This window comes from Balaenoptera ricei, chromosome 8 (genome assembly GCF_028023285.1).
Source record: "Balaenoptera ricei isolate mBalRic1 chromosome 8, mBalRic1.hap2, whole genome shotgun sequence".
In the NCBI taxonomy this organism is placed as follows: Eukaryota; Metazoa; Chordata; class Mammalia; order Artiodactyla; family Balaenopteridae; genus Balaenoptera; species Balaenoptera ricei.
Window position 1 is genome coordinate 99,506,543 of NC_082646.1, and position 23,716 is coordinate 99,530,258.

Sequence of the window (23,716 nt, forward strand, 5' to 3'; positions counted from 1 at the left end):
CAGGGAAGGGCGACCACAGTGTCAGGAGGGGGAACTGGAGAGCCAGACTAACAGGGCTGGGGGCTGCAGAGACTGTGGACCCTGCTCTGCGCAGCGGCAGCCTGTGGTTGGCACCAGCCTGCCCTTTCCTTTCCCACTTCTTTTCTCCAGCACACAGGCACAGAAAAGCTCAGTCACCATGGTACTCTTCCTCCAGTCCCAGCCCTCACCGTCCCAGCCCCAGGCAAGCCCGGGACTCCCAATGCTCCCTGGCTGGGGGGTCACATGACTCAGGCACGTGGCTTGGCACAGTCAGCATTCAGTGCTGTGGTGTTGTGAGATGTTGTGTGTGTTTGTGTGAGAGTGTGCATGCCCATGTCTGTGACCGTGACTGTCTGGGGTAACTGCATGTATGTGTGTGTGTGTGCACACATGGGAGTCTGTGTCTGTCTGATCACATCTGAGGAGTGTTTCCTTGTTGGGTCTGTGTCAGTGCCTGCCAGTGTCAGCCTATGTGAGCCCAGAGAGTGTGTATGTACATTAGTATCTGTGCCAGGCTGTATAGGGAACAGTCTGAATGTGTCTAAATGTGGGGATCTTATGTTGTGTGGTGTCAGGGAGATGGTGTTTCCCTGTGTAAGAAAGAACCTCACAGCCCACGTCTGTGTACCATGTGCACACACACACACACACACAGGGAAGCATTTCTGCTTATTTGGACTTGGGCTCTGTGGTGAAGAGTTCGGTAGGGGGAAAATATGAAACCTCAGCAGCCGCCTTCCCCGGGCCTGTGGGGAATGGGGGATGAGAGTGAGGTTGGAGGCTGGAACAATGTGCTTCCCTTCACCCCTGTGCCCTGCCAGGAAGGCTCAGGGAGGGGCTGGCTCCAGGGATGAGGAAAACTGGCTCCATCCCTTCACAGTCCCCAGAGATGCCAGAGCAGAGGAAAAGAGGCCACTTTCTGAGGACTAGTCCACTTCACCCTATGCCTGCCACCCCTGCCTCAGTAGGAACACGGACTATGTTGGGGAATGGATGGGGAAACAGGCCTAGAGAGGAGACACCACTTGCCCCTGCTCAGGTCTCACAGCACAGATGGATCTTGAACTGGGGCCTCCTGAGTCTGAGTCTAGGGCCTTTTTTCCTTCATAGGACAGCCTTCCAGTCTAGCTCTGGGAAGATGCCTGGATCTCCCCCTATCCCCAAATGACTGGATGGTGATGCTTAAGGACGAGGAGGACCACTGGGTACCCAGGGGCCCACCTCCCTTCCCCAAGGCCCTCCCTGCTCTCTTTTGACCCTACCCCTCACCCCTCACCCCTCACCGCCACACACAGGGCACAACAGTGACTCAGACTGGTGGCCCTTCAGCTAGAAATGGGGGCAATTTTCTAGTGACCACGAAGCAAGTAACCGTCCCGGAATGTATGGGTCAGTGGAGGGGGGGTGGCTAACCTGCGGGGGAGGGGAAGGGGAAATGTGAGAGGACTCTCCTCCCATCGCTCCCCAGAGCTCACTCTCTCGGAAGGAATGTCCGGGCTCGGCATTCCCCCCACTCCTTATCCCACAGCTCAGCCTGGACCCACTCCGGCCTCCTCCCTCCTTTCCCCAAACACAGACTGAATCAGCCTGGACTGGGGGAGGGGGAGAAGCCCCGGATGGGGGTGCAGGCACCGAGGGGTAGGGGTCAGAGAGAAGGGGGCGCTCTCAGGCTGCGGCAGGTGGGGGAACCTCTTTCCCACACACACACCTTCAGGTGACAGCCGCGCCCCCAGAGCTTTTCCTTCTCTCTGCATCGACCCCCAGGGAGGAATTAGGGGAGGCGAACTGAGAGGAGCCTCAGACGGCGCTATTACCGCCCAGGAGTGTCCCACCTCCCCCTACCTGGGACAGAGACCCCGTTGCCCCATCAATGCGCCCAAGGTAGGATTATTCGAGGAGGGAAGGAAGGAGCTGAGCTGGAAGAGCCGCGAAGGAACTTAAGAACTGGGGCCTGGCCTCCCCTCTGTCTTCACTTCCTCGGGCTCCCGGTGCGGGGTCGAGGCCACGCAGCTGATAAGGGTCTTAGGGCACCATAGAACTGCCAGGCGCACCTGAAAGCTCAAAGGGGCCATCTCTGCCTCTGCCCCAGGTGCAGAAAGGGACACAAGACAAACACACTCTAACCTTGCACAGCCCGCGCCTTCGGCGGAGGCCGCGAACCCTCCCCCGCGCGAGCCGTGCCCTCCTCCCGCCCCCTCCCCGCGGCTCCAGCGGCGGGCGTCTCGCAGCCTCCTCCCATTGGCCACGACCTCCGCAGATCCGACCAATGAGCATGCTGGGTTCCGGCGCGGGGCGGCCCCCCGCGCGCCGGCTTTTAACCTCTCGTGGGCCACGCGGGGCCGAATGGACACGCTCCTTCTTTAAACTTAAAGGGTCGGCGACTGAGACCCGGCTCCGGGAGGAGATGCTCCGGAGGGGGAGGGGTGCGCGGGGCTGAGAGCCCGAGAGCTCGGGACCTGTCCTCCAAGAGAGGGGAGCCGGCGCCGGCTGCGCGTGGCAGCCGAGAAGGAGCTTATATTGGCAAGACTGTTGGAAAAAGTCTTCAACAAGGAGGGAAACAAATCATAATATTTCCTTCTCTGGCTTCCCACCCCAGTTGCTTGGAAAGGCACCCCCGGTAGAACGCTCACCCCCAGTAGAACCCTATCCCCCTCAGGACGTTGACTCCCTGCCGTCTATAGAATCCTGCCTCCCACCCCCAATCATTTTCCATCAGGTAGTCTGAAACCTGAACTTTATGTGTGTGAACTGGAGAAAGAGCTGGGTGTGGTTTTGGGGGGTGGGAGAAGGGACAAGGGGCCTTGCTGAAGCTGAGGAGGCCTGAGATCTCCAGAGGGGGCTTTCCAGGGTTGGGGGGAGGGTGGGTACAGAGGAAGAAGAGAGGACAGGAAGGAGAAGTTGCTCCACATTCCTGTGCAGCCCCAGAGCTGCGGATAACCCCTCCCTCAGCATCACCAACTCACTGTGTGACCCTGGTAGGTCCCTCTCTGGACCTCAGTTTCCTCATTAGCAAGTGGGGAGAAGGGGCGTGGACCATGGGCTTTCTCAGGTCCCTTCTGCCTCTAAATTGATGGTATAAACCAGCCATAACTGGGCTGCTCTGAGAGGCCAGACACCAGATAGAAATAGGGCTCAAAGCTCTCTAAAGGGAGGCCCTCTGGCACGCTCGCATGAGCAGGAGGTGGACCTGGGGATGATGGGACATCCCACCGTGGCCCCCAGAGGTCCACCCAGCACACAGGGAAGCCCTGAGCAAGGAGTACTGGGTTCTCTGAGTGTCCCCCACCCCCAATCCGCCTGCCCCTTGGCCGCCCTCCCCTTCCACTTGGCTCCCACCCTCTGGAAGCTCTGTCCTGCTGGGCCTCTGCTGCTGTCTCCAGCAGGTGGGGTGGGACTGCTCACAAAGCGGGGACCAACTGATCTCCCTCAGCAGGTGCCTGCGGGCACCCCAAAAGGGGTCTCTGAGAAGGACCTGGCTCATCTGCCTGGAATCCTTTAGGGACCCCGGCCCAGACTGGAGGAAGCTTCTCTCCTCTCCCAGGCCTGGGGAAAGGGCTTGGCAAACCCTTATCGCCCGAGAAGCAGCTGCCGGAGAAATACCTTAGCAGCTGACTCACTAGGCTCTTCACAACCCCCTCCCACTGGGCCTCACACCAGGCCTTTGAGAGACCCTGAGAGAGAGAGAGAGAGAGACAGAGACAGAGGGAGGGAGAGGGCGCCCCCAGCAGACTCTGCTGAGGGTGTAGCTAGCACAGTCTGGACTGTGGCTGGCTAGGTGGCTGGGGGGCATTGCACTCTGTAAATGGCCTTTGGCTGGGATCACAGTCTTGGAGACTTGTTCAGCCTCTGACTTCCTGGTACTGCCTCACCCCAGGCATTGATGGACGAATGACATACTGATGGCGTTGCCCTCTGGGGTACAAGGCCCTGTCCCTCCACCAATAACTGTTGAGTGTCTATCCTGGGCCAGGGGATGGGACCCAGCAGGTGAACAAGTCCAGACCCTACTACCTCAGGGAGTTCACAGTCTGACAGACAGGCAATTCCCTATCAGGGGAATGTCTGCTGCCACCGGGGGAGGACTGGGGTGTGACTGGGGTTGTGGATGCTTCCCTGCTTCCCTTGGCTCCCTGAGCCTCGGTTTCCCTACCTGTCAAATATAGATATGCAACTTCCTTGTCTCCTTGGGTAATTGTGAGGATTAGATAAGACAATGCATATGAAAGCACTTCAGAAAGTTAAAACCACAAGAAAAGTGTAGGATAGGGATGGTAAGTTCTGACGAGCTGGGGAGAGGAGAGAGTACTTAAGACGATGGGTTTCTGAACTCATTTTATCATGGATTCTCTGATCCATGCTTTGTTCGGGGGGAGGACCAAGCCACCTCCCTGCATTGGCTCCAGGCTCCGTTCACCTCGGGCCCAGAGTTAGGCTTTTGATAATAACAATGGCTAACGGTACCTGAGCACTCACTGCATTCTAGGCCCTGTTCTCAGTGTTACATGTGTTTGCTGTATAGATATGTACATATGTCATTTGTATACATGTGTTATATGTATGTCCTCATTTTATCCTCATAATCCTAGGAGGGTAGCATTAAGCACCTAACAAATATTTGATCCTCATTACAACACTGTGAGGTAGGAACTATTATTTCCCCCTTACAGATGAGGAAACTGAGACCCAGAGAAGTGAAGTAAACTTAGCGAGGAGTGAGCTAGGAGTCAAAAGAAAGCTTATCTGCAGAGCTTGGGCTCATCCCCTGCCCCCCACACACAGATGCTCATGTGGCTCTGAATCTTATTCTCAGACAGAGGGCTTTTCTGCTCATCCCTTCCAGACTAGGACAGGCTCCAAGTATTCCAGGCCAGAAAGCCAACAACTCCGGACTCCAGAAGTCAGTCCTTACCCACTCTCCAGGTGGGACCCCAGGGCCAGAAGCAAAGCCCCAACAAATTCATTCAGTCAGTAAAAAATGAATGAACAGGGAGCTCCCCTGGCGGTTCAGCGGTTAAGACTCTGTGCTTCCACTGCAGGGGGCGCAGGTTCAATCCCTGGTCAGGGAACTAAGATCCCACATGCTGTGTGGTGCGGCCAGAAAAAAAAAAGAATGAACAACATTTCCTTACATATTTATAATTCTTTAGAGAGAAAAAACAAGCACCTCCTATGTGCCAGCCACTGGATGCTTTACTAATAAGAGGTTTGTTGAGTAACTACTATGTACCAGGGACTATTCTAAGTGCTTGACATGCATTAACTTGTTTAATCTTCACAATAACCCTAGCAGATAGGAACTATTATCATCCCCACTGTACAAAGGAGGAAATGAAACATAGAGACATTAATCAACTTTCCCAGGATCGTGGAGCCCAATATTTTTCAGACTATTTTGTTTCTGAGAAATATATTTTACATCCTTCCCAAGAACATACACACACACACATACACAAAACTGAGATTTAAAAAATCTACCAAGTATTTAACTTCCCGATGTGCACTCTGATATTTTTCTACTCTATTTTAGTCTGTTTTCTTTTTTCTTAAAATCTGGTCGTGACCTACTAAATTGATTTCACAACCCATTAATGAGTCACCACCCACAGTTTGAACGGCACTGAGTCATAGCTAGGAGCATCAGGGCCAGGATTCAAATCCAAATGATATGGCTCTGGAGCCTAATCTCTTGGTATAAAGAATGGCTGGGAAAAGGGAGACACTGGAGGCATGCGGACAAGTGGGGACTGTACTAATGAGGGGGGCAGAGTCCTCAATAATCTCACCACCTTGCATTCCAGCAAAAGAGAATACAAAAGTCACTGATATTGCCTTTGGAATGCAAACTTGCTGGCATAGATACACTTATTCTTTAGTACTTAGTCCTCCCATGAAGGAAGTAGGGTGGACTGAGAAACAGACTTGGGCAATCTAAGTGATTTGACCAAGGTCACAGAGCCAGCACTAAAACCCTGTGTCCTATCGCCTGGATTCTTTCACACCATCCAGGACTCACCCTTGAGGATACTGACGGAGAGGCTAGAGACAGCGGTGGAGGTGGTGGTGGCAGTAATGTGATGACGGGGTGACAGTAGTGATAGAAATGATAATAGTTGGTATGATGATGTGGGCCGGGGGGGAAGTTGGTGGTGGTGGTGGTGGTATTAATGATGGAGGGAAGAGTAATGGGGAGGTTGCGGGGACAGCGGTGGTGGTGGCAGGGCTGGTGGCACCACCAGAGCAGCATCTGCGCCCCCCTTTCCAGGGTGAGCTGACTCCCTCCTCTCCCCTCCCCCTTTGTTAGCACTTCCCTGAGCACCTGGACCACTTTGGAGAGAACATGGAGGACTTCTCCAACGACCTGTTCAGCAGTTTCTTTGATGACCCCGTGCTGGACGAGAAGAGCCCTCTACTGGACATGGAACTGGACTCCCCCACGCCGGGCATTCAGGCCGAGCACAGCTACTCCCTGAGTGGTGACTCGGCACCTCAGAGCCCCATTGTGCCCATCAAGATGGAGGACACCACCCAAGGTAAGAAGGGGTGGCGGAGCCCAGGGTACCAGGCCCGAGGAGGGACACCAGACCCAGAGGAGGGACACCAGACCCGAGGAGGGACACCAGACCTGAGGGGGCTCCCACAAAAACCTCTCAGGGGAGCCCCCCGCCTTTTTGTTCCTCTGCAAGTCAGACCCAGAAGGGCACTTCTCAAGAGGGTCTTTGGCTGACTTAGGTCAGTGATGTGCAAAGGGTGGGTCCCAGACCAGGGGCAGCACCTGGGAACTTGTTAGAAATGCAGATTCTCAGGTCCCACCCAGACCTGCTGGATCGGAAACCCTGTGGGGAGGATCCAGCCTTCCAGGTGATTCTGATGCATGCTTAGGTCTGGGAACCAGCCTTAGATGGAACAGCTGGGGGCGAGGGGAGGATTAAACAATAAATGTGGACAAGTCACCAAGACTCTAGAACCTTACCACCTCCTCACACTGTGATGTCCTCTGAGATGTTACCTGGGCGAAACACCTGCACCCTATTTTTTTTTTTTTTTTTTTTGCCACATCACACGGATCTCAGGATCTCAGTTCCCTGACCAGGGATCGAACCCGGGCCCCGGCAGTGAAAGCCCGGAATCCTAACCACTAGGCCACCAGGGAACTCCCCTGCACCCTACTTTTATTGCCAAAGGTAGGGTTCTCTAAAGCTCTCCTCTCCCCCACCTCCCTCCCTTTTAAGCAAAGGGCCCTTTGAGTTTTTCCTCTCAGGTGATCAACATTTGAGAACTCCAGACTGTGCCCCACCTAGAAATGGTCTCTTTAGGCATTTCCTCATATGGCTCCATCATATTTGGACACATGTCTTAGCCTTGATAAGCCTCAGTTTCTTCATCTACAAATGGGAATAACAATAAACATTTCTATAGCACTCTCCAGTTTACAAAGTACCTTCGTGTTATTATCTCATTTGTTTCTCACAACTCACAGGTGAGGTCAGGATCACTTTTATCATACTCCCCATTTGTCTGATAAGGAAAATGAGACTTCGGGAAAGCTGAGTTGTTTAGGTTACGCACACAGTCAATGCAGAGCAGGAACTTGGGAGCAAGCAGGCCCCCTGATTCTAAACCTAACACCCATGCCACCACCACATTTGCCAGCCTTAAGGGGCGCTAAAGGGTACTGGCTTTGGTGTGCATCCTGGTGCCTCAACCGGCTGCTGTGTGATCTTTAACAAGTTGCTTAACCTCTCTGGACCTCGGTTTCCTCAATTACAAAATGATGACACTAGGTATCTTGAGAATTCTGGCCAGGATTAAAAATATATATATGAAAAGTACCCAGCTCAGTCAGTGCCCAGCACATTTCATATATATATGTGTGTGTGTGTGTGTGTGTGTGTGTGTGTGTGTGTGTGTGTGTATATATATATATATATATATATATATATATATATATATAAAATTAGTGACTATTTCCTTATGTGTATAAAAGTCCTATTAAAACTATCATGTCTAGAACCATGAACAGGGTTCTTATTCCTCTTTCCCTTTGGAGGACAATGGTCTTGAGTGAGTATTTTAATCTTCTCAACTATTAAATGGGCAGAATAGCGGTGCCCGCCGCCAGGGTTGGTGGGAGGAATACACAAATTCATATGCAGCAAGAGCTTAGAATTAGACTCAGTGCAAGAAGTGTGAGCTGCTTCTGAGGGTCTTTGAGATTCCCCAGGGGCAGAGACGGGACTTTGTACCTGGCCCCCATCCAGCTGCTTGAGGGCAGGGACACCTCCTGGGGCTTTAAGTGGCTCCATGGCTCGTGGCTATGGAGGTCTCAACTTCCCTGTGTGCCCTGGCCTCAGCGCAGCCTCTGGAGGTCACCTCGATGGGGTGTCAGGCCCCAGCCTGGGGAAGGGTAGCATGTGGGGTGGACAGCCTCCCAGCCCGGCAACTCCTCACCACCCCAAGTCTATTTTTAGAGCAGTTTGTCTGTGGGTCCTTTGCAGGGGGCAGCTTCCCGGAGGCCGGCGGGCTGGCCCTGTAATTTGGGAAGATTGTGGGTGTTCTTGGAGCCCAGGGGCAGCCTGCAGCCCAGAACTGAGGCCCTCAGCCTCCCAGCAGGGCAGGGCCTAGCCTCTGAGGTGGGATCAGGCAGCTGCTGACCCCTCTCTCCACCCACAGTGGGTTCCAAAGGCTAGAGTCCCCTCTAGCCCACCCATGCTGGCTCCTCAGACCTCTGCCTCACCAGAGCCAGGTGCTGGGGCCACCAGGGGCAGGGCTGACGCCGAGTGGCACCCATCAGGAAAAGGGGGGTTGCCCAGCAGCCCTGTGACCCAGGTGAGGCCAGGAAGCCCACGAGGTGGACGCTGCCCTGGGAAACCTGAGCATCGCCCCTCACGCCCCACATGCCCCCCCAGGCACCAGGTCCAGGATTCTTCCTTCTAAATTTGTCTCCAGTATGTTCCTTCCTCTCCACCCCCACTGCCACTGCCTTAGCATGTGCCTCACCTTCTCTCGCTGGACAATTTCAACAGCCTCCTGCTGGTCTCCCTGCTTCGCTCTGCCGGGCCAGTCTGCACACACAGGCAGAATGCTCTTTTTCAACATTACAAATCTGACAAAGTCGCAGCTCCAAGGCCATGCCATCCCTGCTGGCCTCTCTGACCCCACCTTCTCCTTCCCTTTGCATTCTAAGTGCACTAAACTGCTCGTGACTCTCACCAGATCCCCAGCACCTAGCACGGTGCTCAGCAGATGTTTACTGAATAACAATAATTGTATTCACAATAGCTGCCATTTATTGAACATTTACTTCTTGTCAGGTACTTTTACAGATGAGGAAGCTAAGGCTCAGAGAGGTTAAGCAACTTACCTAAAGTCACACAGCCAGTCAGGAGGGGTCTGTTGTCCAAGCCCACTCTGTAAACTGCTGAATGAAGAAGATGCCCCCACCTCTTCTGGCCCCAGCCCACTCAGCCCTCCTACCTCACAAGCGCCGCCCCCTGCCCTTTTCCGCCTGCCTCCTGGTATACCCTAGCATCTCTCCACAGTCCTGTCCAGAGCAGCTCCAAGGGGCCAGGAGAGGGGCTGAGCCCTCTGCTCTAGGAGTCCCCTGAGCCTGGGTCCTGCCCCCTTCCCTAGATGTGGAACACGGAGCGTGGGTGCTGGGACACAAACTGTGCTCGGTCATGGTGAAGCAGGAGCAGAGCCCGGAGCTGCCCGTGGACCCTCTGGCTGCCTCCTCAGCCATGGCTGCCGCTGCTGCCATGGCCACCACCCCGCTGCTGGGCCTCAGCCCCCTGACCAGGCTGCCCATCCCCCACCAGGTGAGCCTGGGGACTGTTAGTAGGGGCTGAGGGAGGGAGGAGGGATGATGGGTCTCTGTGGGAAGGGCAATCCAAAGCCCTGTGCACACAGGGGCTCTGTGAACAGGGAGCAATGTGACCCTCAGGACTGAGAGTCGGAACTCCCAGACCAGGCCCCTGCCCATCCCTTGGGCCATCCCTTCACCATCCTAGAACGGGCTCAAACCACAGCACACTCGGAATAAGCTGGGGCCCTCACTGTGTGCAGAAGAAAGATGACAGGGACCTAGGTAGGGCTGGGCATCAGGGGCCCAGTCCAGGGTCTCAGGGAAGGAGACAGTCCAGGCCACTTAATTTTCTCAAAGTGTCTGGATTTTTAAAAAGGAAGAAACACCTAAATGAAAATATAAAAATTATGCCATATTTCAATTGTTTATATTCATGAGGTGAATATTTTTAACCCACACCCTCATGCCAGCCCTCACCCCCGTGAATGTATAGATAAGAGCAGTCAGCTATAAATCCAAAGTTGACATCCCAGACCCCTGGCTCCTGGGAGAGGCCCTGACTGGGTCCCAGCTCTGCTCTCACTTGTGCTCTGGGCATGTTGCCTTCCCTGTTTTTTCCTCAGCTTCCTTCTCTGTAAAATGGGAGCATGAACCACTGCTAAGGGGGTCCTACCCCTGAGTCTACAGCATGAGGGTTACCTTGAAATCCCTAGAGTCAAGGTTTGGCTGGCACTGCCCCCTGCTGGCCACGCAGCTCACCTGACCAAAATGTACGGGACCAAAAGTGAGAAAGGTCAGCCCCTCCTACTCCACCAAGGACCTGAGGATTCAGGGTTGGCTGCAAATGGGGAGGATCTTTTGGGACCACCTCTAGGACTGGCTCTGCGACGACTCAGCCCTCGCCATAGCAGGAAGGGAAGGCATGACGGCAGCGGCAGCCAGGGTCTTGGATGCTGGGCTCATGCCTCAGAGAAGGAAACTGAGGTGGAAGGGGTTAAGCAACTTGCCCCACATTGCACAGTCAGAAGCAATGGAGCTGCATTCCAAACTCAGCCGCCAGACCCCGGAGCCCACACTTTCCACTCTAGTGAGGCCGCGACCCCCTAGTGGAAGGCACAGGAACCAGGAGCTGGTATGACAATGATGAACGTGTGACCCACATGAGAGCTGTCACCCTATTGCGTCGCAGTCCCTTCATCTGTCACTTGAGGCCTGAGCTGGGATGTAGACCAGGGAATCTCCAAGGTCTCTGCCAGCCTTAACCTCCTGGGATTCTTACTCACCTGCCTAAATTCGGAATTCTGGGTGGTCCCACCCACGATATCATGACCTCTCTGCTGGCTGCAGACCTGGAGAGGAGAGATGGCCCTGAAATCGAACACCCAACACAGTGCCTTCTCAAAGAGAACACCCCTTGTATGTGTGTTGGTCCTCGTGTGTAGGAAGCCATGCCTGTTGATGTCCTTTCTGGAACAGCAAGTTGGGATGGCATAAAGAAATAGGAATGCATGTTTATTTAAAGCATTAATCTAATTCTATCAGTCCCTTGCTTAAAAACCCATTAGGGGCTCCTCATTGTTTCAAACTTCTTTGTCTGGATTCTACTCACCCCCTCCGCACGCCCTCCCCCCAGATCTTCTGGTCTTGTTTCTCACCACTCCACCTCTGACACACACCCCTACACTCTGGACACCCTTAATACTTGCAGTTTCCAGATCTAGCTGTGCTCTGTCTGGCCTCTGTGCCTTTGCAGATGCTTTTCCCTCTTCTTGGAATGCCTCTCCCCTCATCTACGTCCTGCCCCATCCTTTATCTGTAATACTCCTATTTATACATCAGGACTCAAACTTCAGCTGCTCAGGGAGCTTTCTCTGGGCCCCCAGCCAGTTAATGCCTCCTTTGTCTGTGCTGTTGTTACCACTCATTGAACAACTACGATCTGCCAGACATTACCTCCAGTCCTCACGGCAACCCACATGGGCTCACAGTCAGTGTAGGGCCAGCCTCCACCAAAAAGATGGCCCTGGCCTCAGAGGCCGCAGGAGGCCCTCCTTCTCTGAGCTTAGAGGCTAAACAATGCTACTTGGCCACCATTCTCTTTTCTTAGGTCTACTTGACTTCTCTAAGCACGAGAACTTGCCTCTGCTCCTCTGGAATGTGCCTGGAACCCTGGGCCCAGATACTTTCTTTCTTTTTTTTTTTTTTAGATGTTATTCCTGCAGTACACCTCCTATTTCTTTTTAAATTTATTTATTTATTTTTGGCTGTGTTGGGTCTTCGTTTCTCTGCGAGGGCTTTCTCTAGTTGCGACGAGCGGGGGCCACTCTTCATCGCGGTGCGCGGGCCTCTCACTGTCGCGGCCTCTCTTGTTGCGGAGCACAGGCTCCAGACGCGCAGGCTCAGTAGTTGTGGCTCACGGGCCTAGTTGCTCCGTGGCATGTGGGATCTTCCCAGACCAGGGCTCGAACCCGTGTCCCCTGCATTGGCAGGCAGACTCTCAACCACTGCGCCACGAGGGAAGCCGCAGATACTTTCTTTTTTTTTTTTTTTTTTTTTTTTTAATTTTATTTATTTATTTATTTATTTGTTTATTTATGGCTGTGTTTGGTCTTCGTTTCTGTGCGAGGGCTTTCTCTAGTTGTGGCAAGCGGGGGCCACTCTTCATCGCGGTGCGCGGGCCTCTCACTATCGCGGCCTCTCTTGCTGCGGGGCACAGGCTCCAGACGCGCAGGCTCAGTAGTTGTGGCTCACGGGCTTAGTCGCTCCGCGGCATGTGGGATCTTCCCAGACCAGGGCTCAAACCCGTGTCCCCTGCATTAGCAGGCAGATTCTCAACCCCTGCGCCACCAGGGAAGCCCCGCAGATACTTTCTTAATGCTGCAGGGCAGACCCCCAGGCCCAGGGAGAGAGGGAGGTTGGGTGGCATGGTGGGGACGGGCTCCCCGGGGCAGCTGACGGAGCTGGACCTGTCTCTTCCTCAGGCCCCGGGAGAGATGACTCAGCTGCCAGTGATCAAAGCAGAGCCTCAGGAGGTAAACCAGTTCCTCAAAGTGACACCAGGTAAGTGTGTCCAGAGAGGGACTCTTCCTCTCCAGTCTTGGGCAGACCGCATTCTCTTTTTTTTTTTTATTTATATTTATTTTTGGCTGCGTTGAGACTTGCTGCACACAGGCTCTCTCTAGTTGCGGCGAGTGGGGGCTACTCTTCGTTGTGGTGCGCGGGCTTCTCATTGCGGTGGCTTCTGTTGTTGCAGAGCATGGGCTCTAGGGTGCACGGGCTTCAGTAGTTGTGGCACTCAGGCTCAGTAGTTGTGGCGCATGGGCCTAGCTGCTCCAGTTGCTCCGCGGCATGTAGGCTCATCCCTGATCAGGGCTCGAACCCGTGTCCCCTGCACTGGCAGGCGGATTCTTTTTTTTTTTTTTTTAGAGATATGCTCCCTGTACATTCACAGTAATTATTTTTGGAATCTAGTCTTTTTGTTTTCAGATTCCTGGGGGATATTTTTCTTTTCTTTTTTCTTTTTTAAATTTTTATTTATTTATTTATTTATGGCTGCATTGGGTCTTCATTTCTGTGCGAGGGCTTTCTCTTGTTGCGGCAAGTGGGGGCCACTCTTCATCGCGGTGCGCGGGCCTCTCACTATCGCAGCCTCTCTTGTTGTGGAGCACAGGCTCCAGACGCGCAGGCTCAGTAGTTGTGGCTCACGGGCCTAGTTGCTCCACGGCATGTGGGAATCTTCCCAGACCAGGGCTCGAACCTGTGTCCCCTGCATTGGCAGGCAGATTCTCAACCACTGCGCCACCAGGGAAGCCCAGACTGCATTCTTTACTCCCTTGGTCCAGCCCACCCATCTCCCTCGACACCTCCATCTCTCCCCAGAATATTCTCTCTTTCCCACCCTGCCCATTCTCCATCCCTCCAGTCCCCTTCTTACACAATCTACAGCTGTCATCACTATTATCAACACCTTCTCACCTCTCCCATCATTCATTAATTGAAGTCCACTCTATAGCCATCAGTCCATCCATCCATCCATCCATCCATCCATCTACTCATTTATCCATCTATCTGTCCATCCATCCATCTATCCATTTATCCATCCATCCAACTAGAGTTCACTGGGCATCTCCTAGTCCCAGGAGCTGGGGAAGCAGAGAGAGAAGACAGTCCCTGTACCCAAGTAGATCACAGAGTGGTGTGAGCCACAGACAAACCACCAATTATACAGCAGTGATATGGATTAAAGATGGCAGATCCCCAGGAAGCCTTGAAAGCACATCCCCAGACCTGACAAGGGAGAAGAGAACAGAGGAAGCTTCTTGGATTGACCAGAAAGAGAAAGGGCTAACTGAATCTTTCCAATCCCACCTCATTAATTCATCAAACATTGATTAAGCATCTACTGTGCTTATTCAGGCCCTGGACTAAGTACCACAAGGTTCAGAAAGATGAATAAGGCCCAAGTTTCACCCTCAAGTTGGTCCCAGCCTCTGAGAGAAGATACAGAATTAACAGGAGGTAGAAAGGGACCAGTGTGAAAACACCTTACATTGTAGAGTGCCCTTCAATTCATAAAGCGTGTTCCCATACATTAGCCCATTGCATCCTCCTGGCTCCATGCAAGGAGTCCTTTCACCCCCATTCATCAGGAAAGTGAGGCTGGGAGAGGTTAAGTAAACATAACTATAGGTCACACAGTTGTGGGGTGCAACAGTCAAGACTTGAACTCAGGTCTCTCTGAGTCCAAGTTCAGTGGTCTTTACAGTCTGGCATCCATCATAGGCAAATGAGAGCCAAAGAAGGGAGAGGGGACTCCTGCAGGAGGCAGTCAGGGGCCGAGCCCGGAAGGATGCAGTGCTTCCTCCTGCCAGCCTCAGCCCGGCTCTGCGGTGCAGTCAGCTCCAGATTCCCGCACCTGGACTTAAATCTGTGCGTGCAGTGCTGGCCTGGGAGCTCTCCCTGCAGCAAGGCTCTTGGTCCTCTTGGCTCTGCCCAGGCCTCTTCCTGACCACCTGCAGAGCGTCAATCTTCCTGATGCTGTGGCCTCAGAGAGGCAGCACAGAAGGCATGCTGGGGAGAGCAGTGCTCCTGGTGGGTCTGCTGAAAGCCCAGTGCCTGCTGTCCTGTTACCCTGAGGTTGAAAATGGACACCCTGGGGTTTTGCAGTGGAAAGAAAGGGACAGAGGCTGCGGCTTGCCCAGCCTGATCCCCATGGGTCTTGCTATGGGCAGACTCCGGTCACCTCCTGGGGTTGCCAAGTTGGAGGCTCAAAGATCCTGAGCCCTGTGAAGTCAGGGGTAGGGGAGGGACCCCAAGAATCCAACCTCTGTGATAGCCCCACCAAGAACCAGGCTTAAAGGAGCCAGGCTTCTGTGGAGTCAGAGATGGGGTGGCACTCAGGAATTGTCTTCTGGGACATCAGCTCGTCTTTCTGACATGGCAGAGGGGCTTCTGATGTTATAGCGGTCAAGGCCCCAGCAGCCAGTCCCACAGTCAGTCCGGGCTGGCTTAGGCCCATGCCATGCTGAACTCTGATTGTGCGACCAGAGCTGGGGCGCCACCCTGCTAACCTGGCTTCTCCTGCTCTCCCCAGAGGACCTGGTGCAGATGCCTCCGACGCCCCCCAGCAGCCATGGCAGCGACAGTGACGGCTCCCAGAGTCCCCGCTCTCTGCCCCCCTCCAGCCCCATCCGGCCCATGGCCCGCTCCTCCACAGCCATCTCCACCTCCCCCCTCCTCACTGCCCCTCACGTAAGCAGCTGGGGGTGGATTGACCCTAGAGTCAAGGAACTGAGTGCCTGGGGAGCCCTAAGCCTGATCCCCACCCCCATCAGAATTCAGAGAGGTGCCTGCCCGGCAGATGGGAGTGACAATCTTTTAATCGTGCCTTGGGGTAAATAGGAAACAGGCAGAGAGTCCAAGAGGCCTGCCGAACGCACACTATTGCAGAGCCAGGACTAGAACTTGACATTCCTCACCTTCAAGGGGACGGCCCAGGCTGCCCCCAAAGAGCACTGTTTGGAGAACAATGTTCAGGAGGCCCGGAATCCACTGGGATGGGTGTGGAACCTCCCAAGTCAAGAGGTGGTGGGTGTCAGAGGTGGGTGCTGTTTAGGGGGCCCTGGACAAGTAAGCTTTGAGGCTGTGGGTTCCAGGATGGGATCTCGGGACCACCCCACCCCCAGCAATATACTGAGGGCCAAACATGCCAGGCTCCCAGCAACGTCCTGAGCACTTGATACATGTTATTGGATTTAATTCAGATCTGCCCCTTTTTCAGATGAGGAGACCGAGGCTCAGTGAGTTGAGTGCCTTGCCCAGGTCATGCGCAGAGTAAATGGCAGAGCTTGAATTTGAATGCAGGGCTGTCTGGTTCCTAACTATCATGTCCCCCTTCCCACAGAAATTACAGGGGACGTCAGGGCCACTGCTCCTGACGGAGGAGGAAAAGCGCACCCTGATTGCTGAGGGCTACCCCATCCCCACAAAACTCCCCCTCACCAAAGCTGAGGAGAAGGCCTTAAAGAGGGTCCGGAGGAAAATCAAGAACAAGGTAAAGCGTGAGCCAGACCCTGCCCCTGCCCTGGGGCTCCCCTGGTGATGCCAGCCCTGAAGTTGGGGAGCCCCAGGAAGTGGATATGCAGTGTGGTAACTACTGTTTGGGGGCTTCCCCCTCTAGATCTCGGCCCAGGAGAGCCGCCGTAAGAAGAAGGAGTACGTGGAGTGTCTAGAAAAGAAGTAAGAGGTCTTGGGCAGGTGGGCGGCTCGGGTGGCCTGGGCCCCACTCCCCAGCCCGGCCTGCTCTCCCCAGCCCTCTCTCACAGGGGCGGGGGACACGGGGACTAGGATGCTGGTGGGCAGGGCTAAGGGGGCAGCAGGGAGTCTGGGGGCTGCCCCTGAGCCTGTGCCTGCTTGGCCACCGCAGGGTGGAGACCTTTACATCCGAGAACAACGAACTGTGGAAGAAGGTGGAGACCCTGGAGAATGCCAACAGGTGGGTGGTGCCACCTGCGTCCCCCCGGCCCCTGCCCTTCTGCAGCCAGTGCCTGGCTATGGCATAGCTCTGGGAGGTAGGAGAGAGGAGAGGTCACTGAGTTCAGGATGATGGGAACCCCAGAAACAGGGACTCTGCAGCCTGGGACCCTCAGTTTCCCATCTAGATACCAGACAGGGCTGGTGAGGTGCTTAAACGTGATGATACAGACCACCACAGCAGCAGCCCCTGGGAACTTGTTAGAAATGCTTATTCTCAGGCCTCATGCCAGGCCTATTGAATCAGGAACTCCAGGGGGAGGGTTCAATGATCTGTGTTTTAATAAGCCCTCCAGGTAATTCTGATGCACCCTAAAGTTAGAACCTACCGGTGTACATGCTTGCCACCCAAAGCGAGTTTCTCAGACCAGCAGCATTAGCATCACGTGGGGGCTTGTTAGAAATGCAGAATTTTAGGGCACTTCCCTGGTGGTCCAGTGGTTAAGATTTCTTCTCCCAATGCAGGGGGCGTGGGTTCAATCCCTGTTCGGGGAGCTAAGATCCCACATGTCTCGCGGCCAAAAAACCAAAACATAAAACAGAAGCAATATTGTAACAAATTCAATAAAGACTTTAAAAATGATCCACATCAAAAAAATCTTAAAAAAAAAAAAAAAAGAAGGAAATGCAGAATCTCGGGACTCTCCCCAGACTTACTGAATCAGAATCTGCATTTCAACAATATCCTTGGGTGATTCACCTGCACAATTAAGCTTGAGAAACATTAGTATGGAACCCGCACAGGATCTGGCATGCAGTAGCCACGTAAAGTCACAACTCTGGGTGCCATTTTTGTGATCCTGGAAAAACTGTTATGTACACTTCTCTGGGCCCCAGTTTCTCTGTCTAAATGGAGATGATAGAAGCAGTATCTCCCAGGATTCATGTGACGATGTGATGAGACCTAGCAAGTAAAGGGCCAGCACTGTCCTTGGCATTTGAGAATGTTCCATTCATGTTAGCTTTTCTTCTTCGTTTTTTCTTGTTATTATTCTGAATTCTTGATAGTGACCAGCCATGAGCCCACAGTAGGTTTGTGGGAGTGATAATTGTTTGCTGGGAGTAATTAAAATAACAGACAACAGCTAGTATGTAGCAGGTGCTCAACAGAAGGCTTTTTCCTTCTTTCCTTCCTTCTCCCCCAGCTTCTCCAGCGGGATCCAGCCACTCCCCTGATTGACCTGGAGAATGCCCCCCTGACTCAGGGATAGGGGGCGGGAGCCCTCACCCCTCACCCCCTTCCTCTGGCCCAGATTCCTCCCTAGTCCCAAATAGGGCGAGGCCCTTAGAGCTGTTTCGCCACCTGCTGTACATTCTGGGAACTGCAACCCCATCGACCGGCTGGGTGGAGGAAAGAGAGAATTAAACATTTGTTCACCAAGGGTGGGCTGGGCACCCTCTGTGGGTACCCAGTGGATTCCTCGCCGGGAGGGACCCAGTCCTTGCCCTCAAGGAGCCCACAGTTAGCGAAGGAGACTGACATAGACATTCATAAATAAACGAAGTGTTACAGGTGCTGTGATAAAAGCAAAAACAGCAACAAAATTAACGAAACTGGTAGCTACCATTTCCTGGACACTTGCTCCTCACCATGTACCAGGCAGCTGCCAGACGTGTCCTTCGTATCAGCTCAAGGTGCCGTGGATACAAAGGAGGGAGGGTCAATTTAGCTGTGGCTGGTGCAGGGTAAGAAAAAGAAAGTGGCCTCAGCTGAGGTGGTCCAGGCTCGCCTCCAGCCGCCCCTTTGGCCAGGAGCGTCACGGGGCACCCCTGAGCCTCCATAGGGTGCCCCAGCCGCACCACAGAGGAGCCACGCGAGAGGTGACCTTTTCTGTCTTGACTGAAACGGGCACCTGGCGTGGAAGCCAAGTCTGGAGGCTGCCCAGCTCCTCCCCGGGAGAGCTCCCTGAGGCAGAGATTCCTGCTGGGTCAGAACCTGCCAGGTGACCGCTGTGCCCTCCTCAGGACCCTGCTCCAGCAGCTGCAGAAACTCCAGACTCTGGTCACCAACAAGATCTCCAGACCTTACAAGATGGCTGCCACCCAGACTGGGACCTGCCTCATGGTAGGTACTGTTCCCTCACCGCAGGGCCACAGGAGGACAGGTCTTCCCCAGGCTGGCTTTCTACGGGGGGCGGTGGGCAGAGCTTCGAGGGCCTGGCCATATTGTGGGCGGTGTCACCAAAGTAAACCATCCTAGTACCTGGTGCACTGGCTGCAGCAGACCCCAGCCTCTTTCCCTAAGTCCATGGAACCTTCCAGAACATGACCTTCCCTGACCAGTTCTAACACGGTGTGGATGTGTAGTGACTCACGTGAACTCAGCTAGAGGATGGCAGGGCAAGTCCCGTGAGGAGGCAGCTTCTGCAGGCCCAGTGGAGTGGAGTGATGGGCCTGGGGGGATGTGGGGAAGTATGGACCTGGTTCTTTCTGGCATGGAGGGTGGGTGCCTAGGCTGTGGCTCAGGCCTCTGCTAGCCCCTCTTCCACATTTCCTGGAGCTGTACAGCCTGTTGCCTCCTGGCTAATCACTCCCCAGGCCCTCCGAGATCCTCAAGCTGTCAGGTGGCAAAGCCCCAGTAGAGGCAGGGGTTAGTTTGGGCTCTGTGACTCTTAACCTCCTCCTGCTGGCCGGCCTTCCTGGGAATTCTGCTGGGAATCTGGTGTGAAGATACGTCCCCCTCCCTTGCCCCAATCTCAGCCTCCTCCCACACCTACCCCTTCCTTCCCTTCCTGATTCCTCCACCCCATAGGTGATAACCACATTGGCCAATTCCCCCTCTTTTCTAGCACTGCCTGGGGTGGCCCCCCTACAGTGGGCTGAGATGTCCCGACAGCCTCTACCTTCTCCTCCACCACGTGCAGGAGGTGGTTGGCTCTGGGAGCAGCTTTCCTGGAAAAATATTGAGCCTTTTGCCCCCATTGGCTCGGGGGCAGGGGGAGGATTGGGGTGGCCAAGGTTGCAGCCCCTCCGCTCTCTCTCCACTACCAGGTGGCAGCCTTGTGCTTCGTCCTGGTGCTGGGCTCCCTCGTGCCCTGCCTCCCTGAGTTCTCCTCCGGCTCCCAGACTGTGAAGGAAGACCCCATGGCCACTGACAGCGTCTACACTGCCAGTCAGAGTGAGTGATCTGAGCCAGGCTGCCTTCCCCCCATGCCAGCCCCAACTTCCGGGCAGAAGCCAGACACAAGAGAGGAGCCAGGTTTGGGGCTGGCGCCGTCTCATTCTACCTCCTCATTTTGCAGATGGGGAAACTGAGTCCCCCAAAGGGTCTATGATGTGTTCAATGTTAGTTATAGAATTAGGACTACAGTGAAGAGCCCCTGATTCCCAGCCCACCCAGGCGTGGCTTGCGGGGGTAGGTTTAGGGAATAACGGGAATGTTTCCACCCTAGCCCCCATGTATTATGGTGCCAGTTGGTAGGGACATCTGCTAAGCACCATCAGTATTTTACAACTGGGATAGCAAATCAGTTTCAGCTCCAGGGACATTTTCCATAAGACGGTGGTGGCTGCCTGAAGCATTGTGTTAAGAAGGACTCTGAGGCACCATTCAGGATCAACAGGAAGGAGTGCCAGGATCCACTGGTAATGTCTGCCATGGGCAGAGGCAGGGTAGTGGTAGTGTGGGCTCAGATAGTTACCATCCCACAGGGGACTGTGAGGATCGTTAAGAGCGTAGAGCTTCAGAGTCAGTCATATCTGCCACTCACTCACTGCGTCACCTCAGGCATGTGTCTTAAGCACACTAAATTTCAATTTCTTTACCTTGAAAATGGGAGTTACAAGTTCCACACTTCCTGAGCACATTTGTTGTGAAGCCTAAATGACATGGTGCACAAAGGCCGTTAGCACAGTGCCTGGTACACAGCAGACACCTACTAAATGAACACAGTCGCTTCCTTTTTGATGAGCTCACAAGAGGAGAGAAAAGATACAACACACAGTAGCAAGGGGAGAACTGGTATAGGGTGCAGCAAAGAATAGTATGGGCTTCCAGAAGCAGAGGATACTTCAGATAGACCTACAGAGGAACTTCCACACAGTCCCTCATCATTTACCAGGAGCGAGTTATCCAGCAGGGCAGGAGGAGGAAGAGGAAACAGATGGGAGGTCAGAGAGAGAGGAGCTGGGGAGGGGTGAGTTTCAAGAAGGAGGGATACTGCAGGGAGGATGAGCTAAGCCTGAAGGGCCTTGAGGGGAGGAAGCGGCGTGGGGAGGGTTAGGGGAAGAGGAAGTAGAGGCGGGGAGTGAAAACCACTCCCTGGACCAGAGCAGCCTGAGAAGGAGAGAACAGGTCAGTTACTAAGGGAGGTGGGTGGCAGGGATGTAAGGTCTTGAGAGCCATGTGTCCATTTTCCCAAGGCCTGAGTGGCCTATGTGTGTTGGGAGGTATAGGGAACCTTGGAGAGGAAGGAATGGAAATGGTCCGGGGGGCGGGGGTGGGCTGGGGTTAGGGGGAGAGAGAGAGAGTGTTGATGGACAAAACCAGAGTCAGAGGAGCCAGAGGAGCGAGGGAATGAATGAGCCCCTTGGAGCGAACGCAGTGGATTTCAGGCCCAGTGTCCGCAGGGCGAAGAGGAAGAGATGACCTCTGGAGCAGGCTGGATTACAGAGCTGGTGCACCGCACAGCTCCAGGGGCTCCGCTCACATAGACTGTGAGACCCGGGCCCTGAGAGTGAGAAGGGAGGTGGTGGGTCCTGGAGTCAGGCACACCTGGGTTTGCAACTCACCTTCAGTGCAGACTAGCCTGGGACAGTGTGCCTGGCAACCTGGAGCCTCAATTACCTGTTCCGTGAAATGGAGCTAAAAATATCTCATTCCAAGAGTTTCTGTCAATGATTTGATATAGGCTAAAAGATGCCTACAATGCCTGGCACGTGATAGATATCCAAAAAATGTGTTTTCTTTTTTTTTTTTTTTCATTTCCCTGGAGGGCAAATTAGGGCCTAGAACGGGAAAAAGATTTATTCAAGGTCTCACAGAAAGTGAGTGGTACAGTAGGATCAGAACCCAGGTCTCAGATGCCCCAGCCCAGTACCCTCTGCTTAGGAAGATCTAACTTTCTCTGAGTGCAGTTTCAATCACTCTATTATCTCATTTAAACCTCACATCAACGGGAGGTTGGCCCTCGTATTCCTATTTTACAGATGAGCAAACTGAGGCTCAGAAAGGTGAAAGCAAAGGCATGACTTACCTGCAGTCACACAGCTCAGAATTGCTAGAGCTGGGATTCAGATCCAGGCCCGTAAGATTCCAGGGCCCAGGTCCTTAAACACCAGGCCCTGAATGTGGCCTGGATGGGGAGGGAGCCTCTTGGCACCGTGGCTCACCCTGAGCTCCTTCTCCAGTGCCCTCCCGAAGCCTCCTGTTCTATGATGAGGGGGCAGGCTCGTGGGAGGATGGCCGCAGCGCCCTGCTGCCCGTGGAGCCCCCGGATGGCTGGGAGATCAAGCCCGGGGGGCCGGCGGAGCAGCGACCCCAGGACCACCTGCAGCATGACCACCTGGACAGCACCCACGAGACCAGCAAGTACCTGAGTGAGGCCTGGCCCAAGGACGTCGGTGGAAACAGCACCAGTCCTGACTTCTCCCACCCTAAGGAGTGGTTCCACGAGAGGTGGGTGGATGACCCCTTCCCTTCCTGCGGTCCCAGGCTCCCCCCGCCCTCTGCCTGCCCCCAGTCCCCATGTCCTCAGCCACACCCTCCCAAGGCCCCGTCCCTCCCGTGTCCAGATCCAGCTTGCAGAGGGGCAAGAGGGCCCTCCCTGGACAGAGTCACCCCTGATTTCTCTTCTCTCTCTAGGGATCTGGGCCCCAACACCACCATCAAACTCTCCTAGGCCGTGCCAAGACGCAGGACACAGGACGTACCCTCTGGCACTCAGAAGAGGGGTTGTCTTGCTCACTAACCCGGATCCGGCTAGTACCCCTGCCCCCTGGGGTCCGTCTTCCCCTCAGCCCACCTTTGCCCCAGATCTTGACTGGGGCCTCTCCTCTCCCCGCACATTTGGACTGTCCCCTTAGGCCAACCGCTCTGTTCTCACCACCACTCCACAGCCATCCGTCCTTCTCAGATAAACCACTCACTGGGTTACCTTTCTCATAACAACCAACAGGACCACTGCCTCCCTGCCCCAGCCCCGCCACACACACACACACACACACACACACACACACACACACACACACACGTCAACAGACCGACACACACACCCCACCCCTCCCCCCACTGTACAGAGACCAAGAACAGAAATTGTTTGTAAATAATGAACCTTATTTTTTATTATTGCCAATCCCTAAGATATTGTATTTTACAAGTCTCCCTCCGACCTTCACCCCTCCCTTGTTTTATATTTTATGAAGTTAGTGCGGGCTTTGCTGCTCCCTGGCCCAGGAAAGAGGGTCCCCCCCACCCCTCACCTGGCCTCCCCCTGCCGCTGCCCAAGCCGCTGGGCCTTTTTAATTGCCAAACTGCTTCACCCATCAGCTCAGCACATGCTTTAAGAAGGCATAAGTAAAAAAAAAAAAGATGCAGCATCAATTCCTGACTTTGTGCCTTTCTTCACGGTTGGGCTGGGGGCAGGGGCGGGGCGTGGGACTGAAGGATGAAGGAGTAAGAAGGGTAAGTTGATTTTATATTCTGACTGGAGGCGATTGGGGGTGAGGGGTTTGAGAAAGCATTTGCGTTGAGTTCCCTCTTCCAGCCAGGTGCAGAGTTCAAACTAGATGGTCAAAGAATTCTGCAGCAATTCCCCCACCCCAAGGCTCCTCCAAGTACCTACTATTGCTGAGTATGGAAGCAGAAAGGCATATAAGCCACCCAGATGGCCTTTAGGGGGTGGTAACTGCGATAACGAGCAC

General features: G+C 54.1%; 1 protein-coding gene across 1 annotated transcript in view; it reads left to right on the top strand.

Moving 5' to 3' along the window:
* Positions 1–23,382, top strand: part of CREB3L1 (cAMP responsive element binding protein 3 like 1) — a 36,423-nt gene extending 13,041 nt beyond the window's left edge. The window contains exons 2-12 of the mRNA XM_059931481.1: positions 6,323–6,551; positions 9,652–9,836; positions 12,805–12,883; positions 15,417–15,574; positions 16,227–16,376; positions 16,503–16,561; positions 16,749–16,817; positions 18,821–18,920; positions 19,847–19,973; positions 22,205–22,472; positions 22,659–23,382. Of these exons, the coding sequence (XP_059787464.1) occupies positions 6,323–6,551; positions 9,652–9,836; positions 12,805–12,883; positions 15,417–15,574; positions 16,227–16,376; positions 16,503–16,561; positions 16,749–16,817; positions 18,821–18,920; positions 19,847–19,973; positions 22,205–22,472; positions 22,659–22,695 (1,461 nt within the window). The 3' untranslated portion in view covers positions 22,696–23,382. The remainder of the gene's footprint in view (positions 1–6,322; positions 6,552–9,651; positions 9,837–12,804; positions 12,884–15,416; positions 15,575–16,226; positions 16,377–16,502; positions 16,562–16,748; positions 16,818–18,820; positions 18,921–19,846; positions 19,974–22,204; positions 22,473–22,658) is intronic.
* Positions 23,383–23,716: the final 334 nt, after the last annotated feature.